Here is a 17,130-nt window from a genome sequence, read left to right as displayed (position 1 = left end):
AAGTTTTGCCTAATACTCTTTCCACCCAAGGAATTATTTTTTAAACTCAAAATGTTTCCTTCCATGTTATACAGTAGAAAAATGTTAACTTTAAAGTCAGATACATCTGAGTTCATATCATGGTCCTGCCACCTATGATCGGGGTACCTTAGAAAATTCACACTCTTTATTCCTAGCCAACTCTTTGGCCTCAAATCCCCTTTCTAGTCTTTCTAGTGAATTGACCTAGTCTGTCTAAGATTTAAGAATTCCAGCTTGATTTTTCACCTATAGAAGAGCTACTCCAGTGTCCAGAGGAGGGAAGGTAAGGGCTTATTTCCTGTCAAATTTTAGTGATAGTTTCTTCAACTTTCCATTTATGTTGCCAATTATTCTCCCCTCTTTTAATCCTGTGACAAGGGGTAGATAGAGGGATTTTTTCTGGGTCAGTTCAGGATCACGCCCTGAGCTGAAGGCAGACGCTTAATGACTGAGCCACCCAGGCACCCCAGAGCCACCAGGCACCCCTCTTTTCTTGTGCCTTTCTTAACTCCTTTTGTCTCTAAAAGTATTCCCCTCATTAAAATTGGGCTGCCAAAATTAAGTCCAGAGAACATGGGCCCATCATCTCCCCTTTCTCATCTCATAGGAGAAACTATGGAGATTTTCCCAGATTTCCATCCCAGGGTCACTAGTTAATCTGTTTATAGTTCTATTTTCAAAGAGCTAATGATATCTGTTAGTTAAATAAATACTTACTAAATTCTTACTGTATATACCTGTAAACAAAACAAATGATCCTATATTCTACTTGGGTGAGGCAATGATAAACAATTTGATATATTTGCCAGGCGGTGATAAATGCTCTGAAGAAAAATAAAAGGAGGTAAGGGATTGTCATCTTAAAGAAGGTGATATATGATATAATATAATATAATATAATATAATATAATATAATATAATATAATATTTAGGCCAAAAAAGTGAATAAATTAAGGGTACAAGCCATGGTGGATATCTTGGGGAAGAACTGCTCCAAGAATATTGAACAGCAAAGGCCCAAAGGCAGAAGTTTTTTGGCATGTTGAACAGCAAGGAGGCCAAAGTGCTGAGGGTTAAATGAACAAGCAGGACCACTTACTCCATTTCTTTTCTCAAAGGGAACAGCAATAACACATAGGTTAAAGCTCATTTAAAGAGAGATGTGAAATGAGACCTTTGGAGGGCCCACAGAACAGGGGGAGGTAGTGGATTCTTCCTACCAGAGTAATTGCCAATATTTCCACATTAAAGCCTGTCTTCCAGGTTTACATCTGTAGGCCAGCTTTGGGGAAGATGTTGCAATCTGTGTTGACTGTAGGGTTGTAAAGCCCATGTTTTAATTTTAGAGAGGATGCACAACAGGAAGTGTCCTTTCTGTTTTTCTAGACTTTTCTCATTTAGAGAGAGTGTGAATTTAAGCCTAACAAGCATCTTCTCTTAGCTCTGCCTACTGGCACATTGGCCGAACTGGTCTCAAAAGGCTCCCAACTAATGCTTTAGTCTGTTTGGAGGAGACAGGTACTATAGACAGCATCATCTCCAGGTAAATTTGGAAGCTCTCATTACAAACTCGAGAAGTTGGTGAGCCTATATCCATCTTGGGACCTGGGTAATTCCTTGAATAGCAGGTTGTGAGGAAGGAGCTTTGTAAATGAGAAGTGAATAATTTGTGTAACTGGAAGAGGGAAATGAAATCATTTAATCTGGCAAAGACCTTAAAGAGCCAACTTCACATCCCATGATTTGCCTAGCACATAACCACTTCACCCCTTATTGTTCCAATCTCAACTTCCCTCCTTTCCCAGCTCCTTATCACTCTTATCCAAGGAAACATGGGTTTAAGTCCTTTTTAGGATTGCTAATAAAATAGTTATCATTTATTGAGTGTTTAATATGTTGAAACTATGCTCTTTACATATATTTCTTATTCAGTCATTACAACAACCCTATGAAGTAGATGGTATTATTATCCTCATTTTGCAACTGTTTGCAAAATGCAAACTGAGCCCCAATTGTCATGCCTGAGGTTGCTTAGTTAGTAAGTGGCAAAGCCCCAACACAACTGATTCTGACTCAAAGCTGACTCTAATCCCTATGCTTTGCTCTTTTTTCTCAGTTGTAGTTGGAAAAGGAATAAGTGAGAATAAGCTCTATTATTTAATAGGCCTTGAGGGGCCTGGCAGCCAAGATACATTTACTAATTCTGAAAACTGCCATTGAGCTGCTGCATTCTGTCTGGTGCCCTAGTAGGGCTTTTGCTTCTAAAGATGAATGAGACAAAAATCTTTACTGTCAGGAAACTCATGATACTAGTGGAGAATTTGGACCAACTAACACTCAGGATATAGTATAGTAACTACTGTGATGAAGACATTTATCAGATGCTATGGGAGCACATGGAAGACTAATATTATCTTTGGGAGTCAGAGAAAGCTTTATATACTGGGTAACGAATTATTTGAGTCCTGAAAGTTAAAGAGTAGTGGATTAATTAAGGTACAGACTAACCTCCTATAAGATAGAGAAAAGTTCACTTCTCTCATGGAGAAGTCCAGAGGTAAACAGTCCAAAATTTGTGTGGCAGCTCTGCTATCCTCACCACTTGACCTCAATCTCTGGGTCCTAGACGTTGGTCTTCAGTACCACTCAAAGAAAAGGGGCAAAAGAAACAGAATGGAGAAAAGACAATTTCTTTATAAAAACATGATCCAGATTTACATACATCATTTTCACTTGTATTCTATTATCTAAAACTTAATCACATGGTCTTATGTAGTTGCAAGGGAGGCTAGAAAATGTAGGCATGGGTACCCAGCTAAAACTCAGTGACTTCTATGAGTAAAACCAAGAAGAATGGATAGACACTAAGAAGCAATTAGCAGTCTCTGCCGTAAGGAGGAAAGGTGTTATAAACACAGAGAATTCTGTATACACACAGGAGTGAGAAAACATTATATGTAAAGAACTATAATAATTCAGTATGGCTGTAGTATGTATGTACTATGAATGTAGAAATGGTGAAATATGAGACTGGAGATTGCAGGCAGTGGTGAGATTATGGTACATCTTGGTGCTAAGGAATTTAGAATTTATCCCAAAGATAGTGTGGGGTCACTGAAAAATTTTAAGCAGAGGAGTAGCACAATTATATTTTGAACACAGATCACTCAATCCATACTTTGATAGATATATTAAAGGAAGAAGTGACAGGAGGTACAGAAAAACTGGAGACCATTGTAGTAATATTAGAGAGACATGATGAGACATGAAAGCAAGGTAGCGGCAGTGAACAGAGAGGGTATATTAGAGAGATTAAGGAAATATAACTGGTAGAACTTGGTGTTTAAATGGATGTGGGGTGTGAGAGAGAAGGAGGATATAAGGATAATAATGTCCAGATTTCTGGCTTGGATATTAGCATTATTTTGGGGGTTTTTTTTGGAATTTTTTTTTGTTTTTCATCTATTAAATAACGTTTTTTTTTCTTATAATAATATTTTTATTATATTATGTTAGTCACCATATTAGCATTATTTTGAGTAATAAACAGTTATAAGGAAAGAATTAAATGTGTTTCATTTCAGAATATTGAGGTTGAGATATCCAAATGTCATCTATTGAGCAGGCAATTAGATATACTGGTATAGAAATTATTAGAGAAAACTAGTAGTGCAAACCATGAGAGAGGATGAAAGTGTTGAGAGAGAAAGAATGAGTCTAGATTAGTGAGATCATTATAGGACTGAAAACATAATTTTGGGGAAGATCAGCATTTAGGAAGAGCCAGTGAAAGAAACTGGACAGTGTTCGGAGAGGTAGGAATATGTTCATTCAGAAAGGTAAAGGGTAAGGCATTTTTAGAACAGGAATGTCAACTCTGTCAAATGCTGGAGCAAAGTCAAAATAAAGATTGAAAAGGGACCATTGGATTTGACAGTTAGGAAGTTAGTGGTAATCATTGTGAAAACAGTTACAAGAGTGGTATGGGCAAAGACTGGGTTGAGGAGCAAATGAGATACGAAGAAGTGGAGGCCAGGGGATTGTGGAATGACATCGGCCAGATGGCAGTATAGGAATTTCTAGCACCAGTCCCTTCCTAGCAACATAAATTTGAACAGCTGCCTGCATGCAAAAATATCTTCACAAGAGCTAAGGATCCTGGTGAGGGATTGCAACACCTGGGTGAAGCACAGAAATAAGAAAAGGCACACCAAGGAGGAAAGATAGTCACATTATCCCTGTCACCCCTCCCCCAATCCTTGACAGCCCAGTGCAGGGATAGACACCCTCCCCATGGGCAGAGAGTAAAGTGAGCACATGACTTCATCATGGACCCAACTGCTGGTCCTCCCCAGGACCAGGCCAATTCCTGCAGGTCTGGGTGTTTTCCATGGCCCTAGTCTCCTGGCGGGCTCCTGAAAACCCAGTCCCTTACCCCACCCAGGTGTCCTCCAGCTTCTGTGGTCCCAGGCAGCTCTTGTAGCCCCAGAAAGTTACCACAGCATCAGTCCCAGCCAGTTCTTGTGAACCCAAGTCCTCAAGCCACATGAGCATCACCCAGATCCCATGTCCTTAGGCAGCTCCCAAGGCATCAGGCTATGGGTGGGCTGCCCCAAACTCAGGCTTCTGGCCCACCCCACTGTCAGCCAGCCCCCATGTCACCAGGGTCCTGATGGGCTCCAGTATACACACACTCCTGGTTGATTCCAGAACTGGCCAGCTTCCACAGAACTAGCCTTTAGACCAGCTCCCACAGACCCAGACTCCTGGCCTGCTTCAACACTAGGGTTGCCCCTGTGGGTCAGGCTCCATGTAGGCTCCTGTGGACCCAGCCTCCTGGCCTACCTCAGTGCTAGGCCAACACCTGCAGTTTTAGCCTATAGGCTAATTCTCATGGACCCAGGCTCCTTACCTGTCCTAGTACCAGGCCAGGCCTCATAGACCCAATCTCCAGGCTGGCCCCCAAGGCCCCAGGTTACAGGTCAACTTCCATGGCCCTAGGCTCCTGGCTTACTTTAGTGACAGGCCAGCCCCCATGGCCCTAGCCTCCAGGCCAGTACCTGTGAAACCAGGCTCCTGGCCCACCCAGCATCATGCCAGTTCCTAGGGACCAAGATGCCAGGCCCACCCCAGTAATCCCCTGAGCCTAGTAAGCCTCCATAGACCCAGGTCGAAGTTTAGGTCCACCCACACAAACTCACATTGCAGGCACATCACCACAGACTCAAGCACCAGGCCCACCCCAGTGAATCCAAGCTCTAGGCCCACCCCTTTGTGCATTAGGCCTGTCCATCTACTCACGCAAGCACCAGACATGCCTGTCCAAGAACTCCAGCAGCAAGTCTCCCCACAGATGCCACCACATGGCCCACTCAGAATCTCAGAATGAGCTAACTGCTGAAGGGTTTTGCCTGCTGAAGTCAGTTTATAAAGACTGGAACAGATGCCTACTTGGATAAATGCACAGACACAAATGCAAGGACACAAGGATCATGAATAATGAAGGAAAAATGACACCATCAAAGGAAACTAATAAAGCTCCAATAACTGACCCTAAAGAAATGAAAATCCAGGAATTGTCAATAAGGAATTCAGAATAATCATCTTAAAGAAATTAGGTGAACTATAAGAAAACAGAGACAACTAAGTTAAATTATGGGGAAAAATACATGAACAAAATGAGAAGTTCAACAAAGCAATAAAAACCATTAAAAAAAGCAATTCCTAGAGTTCAAGAAACAGTGACTAAAGAATTCAGTAGAGAGCTTCAGCATTACACTTGACCAAATGGAAGAAAGATTTAATGAATTAGAAGACAGGCCATTTAAAATCATACATTCAGAGGAGCAAAAAGAAAATAAAATGAAAAAGAATAAAGATAGCCTATGTGAATTGTGTGATCCATTAAAAGAACAATCTGTGAATTATTGGAATCCTAGAAATCCCAGAAAGAGAAGAATAGGAAAAAGCTTAAAGAAATACTGGCTGAATATCCAAAGGGGAAAAGACTGTCTCTTCAACAAATGGTATTGGGAAAACTGGTCAGCTACATGGAAAAGAATGAAACTGGACTACTTTCTTACACCATACACAAAAATAAACTCAAAATGGATTAAAGGCCTAAATGTGAGACCTGAAACCCTAAAAATCCTAGAAGAGAGCATAGGCAGTAATGTCTCTTACATCAGCCATAGCAACATTTTTCTAGATATGTCTCCTATTGCAAGGGAAATAAAACCAAAAATAAACTATTGGGACTATATCAAAACAAAACAAAATTTAAAAACTGCACAGCTAAGGATACAATCAACAAAACTAAAAAGCAACCTACTGAATGGGAGAAAATATTTGCAAATGACATATCTGATGAAGGGTTAGTATCCAGAACATATAAAGAACTAAACAACTCAACACCCTAAAATAATCCAATTAAAAATGAGCAGAAGACATGAACGTCTGTTCATGTTCTTTCTCCAAAGAAGATATCCAGATGGCCAACAGACACATGAAAAGATGCTCAACATCACTCATCATCAGAGAAATGCAAATCAAAACTACAATGAGGGCTTTAGAGGGGAAGGGGTGGGGGATTGGGATAGGCCGGTGATGGGTATTAAGGAGGGCACATATTGCATGGTGCACTGGGTGTTATATGCAAATAATGAATCATGGAACATTACATCAAAAACTAAGGATATACTGTATGGTGACTAACATAACATAATAAAAATTATTATTAAAAAATAATTAAAAAACTACAATGAGCTATCACCTCACACCTGTCAGAATGGCTAAAATCAAAAATGCAAGAAGCAACAAGTGTTGTTCAGAATGTAGAGAAAAAAGAACCTATGTGCACTGTTGGTAGGAATGCAAACCTGTGCAGCCACTCTGGAAAACAGTATGGAGGTTCCTCTAAAAGTTAAAAATGAAACTACCCTATGATCCAGTAATCACACTATTGGGTATTTACCCAAAAAATACAAAACACTAATTCAAAGGGCTCCATGCACCCCTATGTTTATAGCATTATTTACCGTAGCCAAATTATGGAAGCAGCTCAAGTGTCCACTGCTAGATGAATGGATAAAGAAGATGTGGTATACAAATGGAATTGAATATTATTCAGCCGTAAAAAGAAGTGAATTCTTCCCATTTGCAATGACAAGGATGGAGCTAGGGAGTATAATGCTAAGCAAAATAAGTCAGTCAGGAAAAGACAAATACCATGATTCCACTCATATGTGGAACTTAAGAAACAAGACAAATGAGCAAACGAAAAGAGAGAGAGAGAGACAAACCAAGCAACAGACTCAACTATAGAGAATGAACTGATGATTACTAGAGGGGAGGTGGATGGAGATGGGTGAGATAGGTGATGGGGATTAAGGAGGGCACTTGTCATGATGAGCGCTGTGTAATGTATGGAATTATTGAATCACTCTATTGTACACCTCAAACTAATATAACAGTGTATGTTAACTATACTGAAATTAAAATTTTAAAAAAGGAACGACTGAGAACTTCTCAAATCTGGGGAGAGATTTATGAAGCTAACAAGTGCTTCCAAATTTCAACCTGAAACAATCTTCTCCAAGACATCATGTAAAATGAAAAACAAAAAGAATTTTCAAAGCAGTAAGAGAGAAAGAAAAAAAATACATATAAGGGAACCTTATAAAGCTATAGGCAGATTTCCCATAGATGTCTTTCAGGCTAAGAGATAGTTGGTTGATACATGCAAAATGTGGAAGGAATAAAACTGTCAACCAAGAATATTTTACCTGGAAAAGTCATCTTTCAGAAATGAAGGAGAGATAAAGACTTTACCAAACAAACAAAAGCTGTGGGAGTTGAACTCTAGACCTGCCTTACAGGAAATATTGAAAGGAATTCTTCAAGCTGAAATGCAAGGCCGCTAATGAGTAACATAAAAATATATGAAAATATAAAATCTACTGGTAATGGTAAGTATATACTCAAATACAGTATACTCAAATACTGTAATATGGTAGTATATTAACTATGTAACCCTAATATAACTTTTAAAGTACAAAAGTGTCAAAATAACTTTAGGTACAATAATTTGTTAATAAGTACACAATGTAAAAAGAGGTGAATTTTGACATCAAAAAAAAAATGTGGGAAGAGGTGTAAAATGGTAGAGATTTTGTGTGTGATCAAAGATAAGTTGTTATCAGCTTAAAAGAGATTGTTATATTGATATTTTTGTTTATGGAAGCCTCATGGTAACCACAAAGCAAAAACTTAAAGTAGATAGACAAAAGATAAAGAGAAGGGAATCAAAACATACCAGTACAGAAAATGACTACTTCACTAGAAGAAAGACAGCAGGAGAAGAGGATAGGAACAGCAGAATTACAAAAAGAGCCAGAAAACAATTATTAAGATAGAATTAGTAAATCTTTACCTATCAATAATTATGTAAATGTAAATGTATTAAAAATTTCAATCAAAAGGCAAAGAGTGCCGAATAGATTAAAAATAAGACCCAGTAATACACTGCCTAAAAGAGACTCACTTCAGCTTATAAGGGCACACATAGGCTCAAAATAAAGGGATGAAAAAAGGTAATACCATGCAAATGGAAACCAAAAGAAAGCAGGAATGGCTATATTTATATGAGACTTACTTAAAGTAAACTTTAAGCCAAAGACTGTAAAAAGAGACAAAGAAGGTCGTTATATAACAATAAAGTAGTCTATTTTTCAAAAGAATATAACAATTGTAGGTATATATATATATACACCTAACATTAGAGCACTGAAATATATTAAGTAAATACTAACAGATCTGAAGGGAGAAGTAGACAACAAAAATTAATAGTAGGGGACTTTAATACCCCATATTCAACAATGCATATAGATCATCCAGACAGAAAAATCAATAAAGAAATATTGGACTTGAACTATACCTCAGACCAAGTGAACCTAACAGACATATATAGAACACTGCATCCAACAGCAACAGAATACACATTCTTCTCAAGTGCACATGGAACTTTCTAAAGCATAGATTGTATGCTAGGTCACAAAACAAGCCTTAGCAAATATATTAAGATTGAAATCAGACCAAGTATCTTTTCTGACCAGAATGATCTGAAACTAGGCATTAATAACAGGAGAAAAACTGGAAATTCACAAATATGTGGTAATTAAACAACACACTCCTGAACAACCAATGGATCAGGGAAGAGATCAAAAGGGAAATAAAAAAAATATTTTGAAACAAATGACAATGGAAAAACAGTGTATCAAACTTATGGGATGCAGCAAAAGCAATTCTAAGAGGGAATTTTATACTGATAAACACCTACTTTAAGACAAAAGAAAGATGACAGCCAAGTTGCAACTCAGGCTTCATGCTGCTGGGGCTGGCCAGCTGCCTGCATGCTCCACATCTGCAGTGCCCACCACCCACGGTGCTTAATTATTTGATTTTCCACTGTGGCTGGTGAGAACAGGAACTCTTCTAGGCACTGTGTAATCTTAGGTAATTAATCCCTCTAATTCAATTGTGTGGTTCTTTCCTCACACGTATTAATCACTACTCAGCTAAAGTCTAAAAGAGGACCCCTGCAGCTCTCCAGAGCCCTTGGTGCACATATCTTCTCTCTGATATTTTGCCCTGAAAAATTCTCTTTTTTGCCCTCTCCATACTTGCAGCTCAGTTTCCCTCCATATATTATGGCTTGCAGACTCTCTCCATGCCATACCTGGGACTATCATAAGGCTCACCTCCTTTCTTTTTCCTGTCTCTCATGATTCACTGTCTTTCATTACCAGATTTCCAGTGCCTTGAAACCCATTGTTATGTGTATTTTTTCTAGTTTTTAAATGATTACTTGCAGAAGATATAAACCTAATACCTTTAGTTCTATCTTGGCTAGAAGTGGAAGTAACTATTATAGTCTTTTCAGAGGACAGTTTGGCCTTTTATATTAGTATTTAAGATGTGTTTTTCTTTTGACCCAGCAATTCCAGTCAGTCTTCCAGTTGCTGGAGATATAGCTGTGAACATGATAATGTACTTCCATATAGCTTACAATACATTAGAGCGGCAGGCACAAAAACAAAAAAAATAAATAAATAATTACAATATGCCTTGTAATGCTAAGGAGAAAAAAAAAAGGAAGGGGGATAGGAGACATTGCATACAGGGAGGTGTGTCAATATTTTAGATTCATTCACTTGGAAGGACTCATTGAGAGGAGTATATTTGATCATAGCCTACTGAAATTAAGAGAGCAAGTTATATGGATATCGGGAGGAAGAGCACTCCAGGTGAATGAAACACTCAGTGCAAAGGCCCTGGTGTGTTTGAGACATAGCAAGGGATATTCTTAACAACTCCTATAGTGCATAAGCATAAGCATAAGCTCACAAAATGGTATTTAAAAAAATGGTATTTATTTAGAGTATTATTACTAATGGTTGTGAAACTGTATGGCCTGAAAGCTTATGTGCTTGCTGTTATGTCATATTCTCTCTTTCCTATGCCATGAGACTTTGAGACATGTACTGCCTTGTGATTCTGCTTGTACTGCTTTCTATCATTGTTCAACTTTTACACAGGGTTTCCTTGTGTTCCCAATCATGTAAGTTTAGTGACTGCAGCCTGATAGAATATTGGTCTCTGGTATTTCTCTTTGCACTAATCATCGGGGTTGATTTCATTTTTGCACTACACAATTGTCCTCTTCCTCCCTCACCGTGTGTGTCCTCCCAAAGTGTGTGAACTCTGGACAAAAGCTCAGTCTCCCCAGACACAAGAAGATTTTCAAATACATATGACACTATATAAAAATTGTAATCATTAGGGGCACCTGCTGGGCTCAGTCAGTTAGGCCTCTGACTCTTGATCTCAGCTCAGGTCTTGATCTCAGGGTTGTGAGTTTAAGCCCCATGTTGGGCTCCATGCTGGGCATGGACCCTGCTTTAAAAAAAATTGTAATGATAGCTTCTCCCTCATTTATCCATCACTTTTTACAACGTATGACATTTTATTTTTGCCCTTTCTTTTTTGAATAAGTAATGCGTACATGGTATGAAATTTTAAAAGATCAAAATGATAAAGGAATGAGAAATAAATTTGCTCCATCCTTTCCTCAGCCACTCATTATTCCTGTCTTGAAGCAAATGATTTAACCAGTTTCTTTGTTATCCTTTCAGAAATATTGGGTGCATCTTAGCAACCTTCCACACCCCAACCCCTACCCATACAACGTACCTTGACTACCCTTTTCACTTGATTCTCCTCACACTGTGTGAGGTACATGGTGCTCTCCCCATGTTACAGGTGAGGAATCTAAAGCTCAGAAATAGGAGGTGACTTGCTTAAGGTTTTCCAGGCAGCAAGTGAAAATCCAGGACTGATTGTGCAGTTTTTGTCTGCATTCTTTCCTCCACACTGTGAAGTGCCAGGTCCTGTGTCTTAAACATGATAGGAGACTTCTAAACGTTTGCTGGTAGCTAGAGTGATTTTAAAAATCCCAATTCCTTTAGTCGTATTAGAATTGCTGTAGTGCTGGTAGGCATCAACTGGTAGTTAGCATTAGGGAGACAAACACTCGATCTTTCTAATTGTTTCCTGAAAATATTCTCCTTTTACAGATCTATTCAGGTCCACCTGAGGAAAGTGCTACACCCCCAGTTCCTCCACCTCGAGTGACAGCAAGAAGGCACAAACCAATCACAATTTCAAAGCGCCTGCTGCGGGAAAGAACAGTTTTTTATACTTCTTCCCTGGATGAAAGTGAAGGTCAGTACTGAGGTATATCCTTAGCTTCTTAATAGAATTAGAAGTGACTGAATTGCTGCAATCTCATGAGAAAACTTCAACAGATGAGGAGTTGCTTCTTATGGACAAGCAAAGAAAGTGGTTTCTTGAGATGGAATCTACTGCTGGTAAAGATGCTATAAAGACTGTTGAAATGACAACAAAGGATTTGAATATTAAATAAACTTAGCTGATAAAGCAGTGGCACGGTTTGAGAGTATCGACTCCAATTTTGAAAGTTCTGTGGGTAAAATGCCATCAAACAGCATTGCATGTTGAAGAGAAATGGCGTGTGAAAGGCAAAGTCAATCAATGCAGCAAACTTCATTATTATCTTATTTTAAGAAATTGCCACAGCTAGCCCAGCCTTCAGCAGCCAGCACCCTGATCGGTCAGCAGCCACCAACAATAAGGCCAGACCCTCCTCCAGCCTAAGGATTATGACTTGCTCAGATCTCAGATGATGGTTAGCATTTTTGAGCAATTAAGTATTCTTTTATTTATTAAGCTTTTATTTTAATTCCAAAACAGTTAATATAAAGTGTTATATTAGTTTCAGGTGTACAGTATATTGATTCAACACTTACGTACAGCACCTGGTGTGCATCACAGCAAATGTACTCCTTAATCCCCATCACCTATTTTATCCTTTCCCACATCCACCTCCCCTCTGGTAACCATCAGTTTATTCCCTATAGTTAAGAATATGTTACATGGTTCTCTCTCTCTCTTTTCCCCTTTGCTGGATTGTTTTCTTTCTTAAATTCCACATATGAGTGAAATCATATGGTATTTGTCTTTCTCTGAGTAACTTATTTCACTTAGCATAATACTCTCCAGCTCCAAGACTTCATTCTTTTTTATGGATGAGTAATATTCCATTAGATATATCCCACATATATACCACATCTTCTTTATCCATGCATCGATCAAGGGACACTTGGGCTGGTTCCACAGTTTTGCTCTTGTAATAATGCTACAATAAACATAAGGGTGCATCTGTCCTTTTGAATTAGTGTTTTTGTATTCTTTGGATAAATACCCAGTAGTGTAATTACTGGATCATAGGGTAGTCCATTTTTAATTTTTTGAGGAAATTCCATACTGTTTTCCACAGTGGCTGTACAAGTTTGCATTCCCACCAACACTGCACAAGATTCCTTTTTTCTGAACATCCTTGCCAGTACTTGCTGTTTCTTGTTCTTCTTTTTAATTTTAGCCCTTCTGGCAGGTTTGTGGTGATATCTCATTGTAATTTTAATTTGCATTTCCCTGATGATGAGTGATATTGAGCATCATTTCATGTGTCTGTTGGCCATCTGTATGTCTTCTCTGGAGAAATGTCTGTTCATTTCTTCTGCTCATTTTTAATTGGATTATTTGGTTTTTAGGTGTTGAGTTATATAAATTCCTTATATATTTTGGATACTAACCCTTAATCAGATATGTCATTTGCAAATATCTTCTCCCATTCAGCAGGTTGCCTTTTAGTTTTGTTGATTGTTTCCTTCATTGTGCAGGAGCTTTTGTTTTGATGTAGTCCCAATCATTTATTTTTGCTTTTATTTCCCTTGCCTTAGGAGACACCTACAAAAATGATGCTATGGCTGATGTCAGAGAAATTACTGCCTATGCTCTCTTCTAAGATTCTTAGGGTTTCAGATCTCACATTTAGATGTTTAATCCATTTGAGTTTATTTTTGTGTATGGTGTAAGAAAGTGGTCCACTTTCATTCTTTTGCATGTAGCTTCCTGGTTTTAGAGGCAACATTTGTTGAAGACACTGTCTTTTCTCCATTGCATATCCTTTCCTCCTTTTTTGAAGACTAATTGATCATATAGTTGTGCATTTATTTCTGGGTTTTCCATCCTGTTCCATTGATCTATTTATTTTTGTGCCAGTACTATACTGTTTTGACTACTACAGCTTTGTAGTATAACTTGAAGTCTGGAATTGTAATACTTCCAGTTTTGTTTTTCTTTTTCAAGATTGCTTTGGCTATTTGGGGTCTTTTGTGGTTCCATATAAATTTTAGGGTTGTTTTTTCCAGTTCTATGAGAAATACCACTGGTATTTTGATAGAGTTTTCATTAAATCTCTAGATGGCTTTGGGTAGTATAGACATTTTAAAAATATTTGTTCTTCTAGTCCATGAGTATGGAATGTCTTTCCATTTCTTTGTGTCATCTTTAATTTCTTTAATGTTATATAGTTTTCAGTGTACAGGTCTTTCATCTCTTTAGCTAAGTTTATTCCTAGGTACTTTGTTATTTTTGGTGCAATTTTAAATAGGACTGTTTTTTTAATTTTCTCTTTTGGCTGCATCATTACTATTATATAGAAATGTATTAACTTTTCTGAACATTGATTTTGTATCCTGCAAACTTATGAATTTATTTCTTAGCTCTAGCAGTTTTTTGGTAGAGTCTTCAGGTTTTTCTATATATAGTGTCATGCCATCTGCAAATAGTGAAAGTTTCACTTCTTCCTTGCCAGTTAGAATGCCTTTTATTTCTTTTTCTTGTCTGATTGCTGTGGCTAGGACTGCCAGTACTATGTTGAATAAAAGTGGTGAAAGTGTATATCCTTGTCTTATTCGTGATCTGTATTCTAAAAAAGCTCTCAGTGTTTCCCCATTGAGTATGATGTTCATTGTGAGTTTTTCATAAAAGACCTTATGTTGAGGTATGTTCCCTCAAGACCTACTGTGTTGACTTTTTTTCATGAATGGATAGGTACTTTGACAAATCTCTTTTTTGCATCTATTGAAATGATCATATGGTTTCTGTCCTTTTCCCTATTGATGTGATGTATCACATTAATTTGCTAATATTGAACCACCCTTGCATCATTGCAATAAATCCCCCCTGATTGTGGTGAATGAATGTTTTGAAGTATTGTTGTATTTGATTTGCTAGTATTTTGTTGAGATATTTTGCACCTATGTTCAACAGAGATACCAGTTTGTGGTTCTTTTTTTGTGCTGCCTTTATCTGGTTTTGATATCAGGGTAATGCTGACCTCATAGAATGAATTTGGAAGTTCTCCTTCCTTTTCTATTTTTGGACTATTTGGAGAATAGGTGTCAAATCTTTAAATGTCTGGTAGAATCTTCCTGTGAAGCTGTCTTGTCCTGGACTTCTGTTTTTTGAGAGTTTTTTTGATTACTGAATTCAATTTTGCTGGCTATTGGTCTGTTCAAGCTTTCTGTTTCTTCCTGCTCCAGTTTTGGTAGGTTATGTGTTTCTAGGAATTAACCCATTTCTTCTAGGTTGTCCAATTTCTTGGCATATAGTTTCTAATAATATTTTCTTACATTTGTTTGTATTTCTGTGGTATTCATTGCTATTTCTCCTCTCTCATTTGTGATTTTATTTGAGTAATTTCTCTTTTTTTTCTGGTGAGTATGGCTAAAGGTTTATCAATTTTGTTTATCTTTTCAAAGAAATGCCTCCTGGTTTCATTGGTCTGTTGTATAGGTGTTTTTTGTTTGTTTTTTAGCCTCTGTATCTTTTATTTCTACTACAAATATTTATTATTTCCTTCCTTCTACTTGGGTTTTGGTTTTGTCTGTTCTTCTTTTTCTAGCTCCTTTATGTGCAAAGTTAGGTTGTTTATTTGGGATTTTTCTTGCTTCTAGAGATTGACCTGTATTGCTACAAACTTCCCTCTTAGAACTGCCTTTGCTGCATCCCAGTGATTTTGGGACTGCTGTGTTTTCCTTTTCATTTGTTTCCATGTAATTTTTTATTTCTTCTTTGATCTATTCATTGACCCATTCATTGTTTAGTAGCATGTTATTTAGCCTCTATGTGTTTGTACTCTTTTCAGATTTTTTCTTGTTGTTGATTTGTAGTTTAATAGTGTGGTGGTCAGAAAATATGCACGGTATTACTTTAATCTTTCTGAATTTGTTGAGACTTGTCTTGTGGCATATTTTGTGATGCATTCTGGAGAATGTTCCATGTGTACTTGAAAAGAATGTGTATTCTGCTGTTTCAGGATGAAATGTTCTGAGTATATCTGCTAAATACATCTGGTCCAGTGTGTCAAAGCCACTATTTCCTTGTTGGCTTTCTGATTGGATGACCTGTCCACTGATGTAAGCGTGGTGTTAAAGTCCCCTACAGTTTTTGTATTACTGTCAATTTGTTCTTTTGTTTGCTGTTAAGTGCTTCTTGTACTTGGTTGCTCCCATGTTGGGTGCATAAATATTTACAGTTGTTATACCCTCTTGTTGGATTTTCCCCTTTATTATCATATACTGTCCTTGTTTGTCTCTTGCTATAGTCTTTGTTTTAAAGCCTATTTTGCCCAAGTCACAGGATATAAAATCAATGCACAGAAGCCAGTTCCATATCTATACACTAACCATGACACAGCAGAAAGACAAATCAAGGATTCAATCCCATTTTTATAATTGTACCAAAAACCATAAGATACCTGGAAATAAACCTAACCAAAGAGGTAAAGGTTCTGTATTCTAAAAACTATAAAACACTTGTAAAGGAAATTGAAGAAGACACAAAGAAATGGAAAAAACTTCCATGCTCATGAATTGGAAGAACAAATATTGTTAAAATGACTATGCTACCCAAACGAATCTAAACATTCAGTGCACTCCCTATCAAAATGCCATCAGCATTTTTCACAGAGCTGGAACAAACAATCCTAAAATTTGTATGGAACCAGAAAACACCCCAGGTAGCCAAAGGAATGTTGAAAAAGAAAACCAAAGCTGGTGATGTCACAATTCTGGATTTCAACCTGTATTACAAAGCTGTAATCGTGGGGCACCTGGGTGGCTCAGTCATTAAGCATCTGCCTTCGGCTCAGGTCATGATCCCCAGGTCCTGGGATCAAGCCCCACATCAGGCTCCCTGCTCAGGGGGAAACCTCCTTCTCCCTCTCCCACTCCCCCTGCTGTGTTCCCTCTCTTGCTGTCTCTCTCTCTGTCAAATAAATAAATAAAATCTTAAAAAAACCCACCAAAGCTGTAATCATCAGGACAGTATGGTACAGCACAAAAACAGACACATAGATCAATGGAACAGAATAGGGAGCCCATAAATGGACCCCAACTCTATGGTCAACTAATCTTCAACAAAGCAGGAAAGACTATCCAATGGAAAAAAGACCGTCTCTTCAACAAATGGTGTTGGGAAAATTGGATAGCCACATGCAGAAGAATGAAACTGGACCAGTCTTATACCATACACAAAAATAAGCTCAAAATGGATAAAAGACCTAAATGTGAGACAGGAATCCATCAAACTCCTAAAAGAGAACACAGGCAGCAACCTCTTTGA

The 17,130-nt window shown here is 37.9% G+C and overlaps 1 protein-coding gene across 8 annotated transcripts in view; it reads left to right on the top strand.

The window, feature by feature from the left end:
• OPHN1 (oligophrenin 1) overlaps positions 1–17,130 on the top strand; it is a 569,682-nt gene that overhangs the window by 470,719 nt on the left and 81,833 nt on the right. For all 8 annotated transcript variants that reach the window (XR_004622535.1, XR_004622536.1, XM_034650021.1 and 5 more), the window contains exon 20: positions 11,655–11,802. Coding sequence is in view for 6 of the 8 variants with exons in the window: in XM_034650021.1 (XP_034505912.1) it covers positions 11,655–11,802 (148 nt within the window). In the remaining 2 variants the exon portion in view is untranslated. The remainder of the gene's footprint in view (positions 1–11,654; positions 11,803–17,130) is intronic.

Source organism: Ailuropoda melanoleuca, chromosome X, assembly GCF_002007445.2.
Source record: "Ailuropoda melanoleuca isolate Jingjing chromosome X, ASM200744v2, whole genome shotgun sequence".
Taxonomy (NCBI): domain Eukaryota; kingdom Metazoa; phylum Chordata; class Mammalia; order Carnivora; family Ursidae; genus Ailuropoda; species Ailuropoda melanoleuca.
Note: the sequence above shows the minus strand (reverse complement) of the source record. Positions and strands in the feature narration are given on the sequence as shown.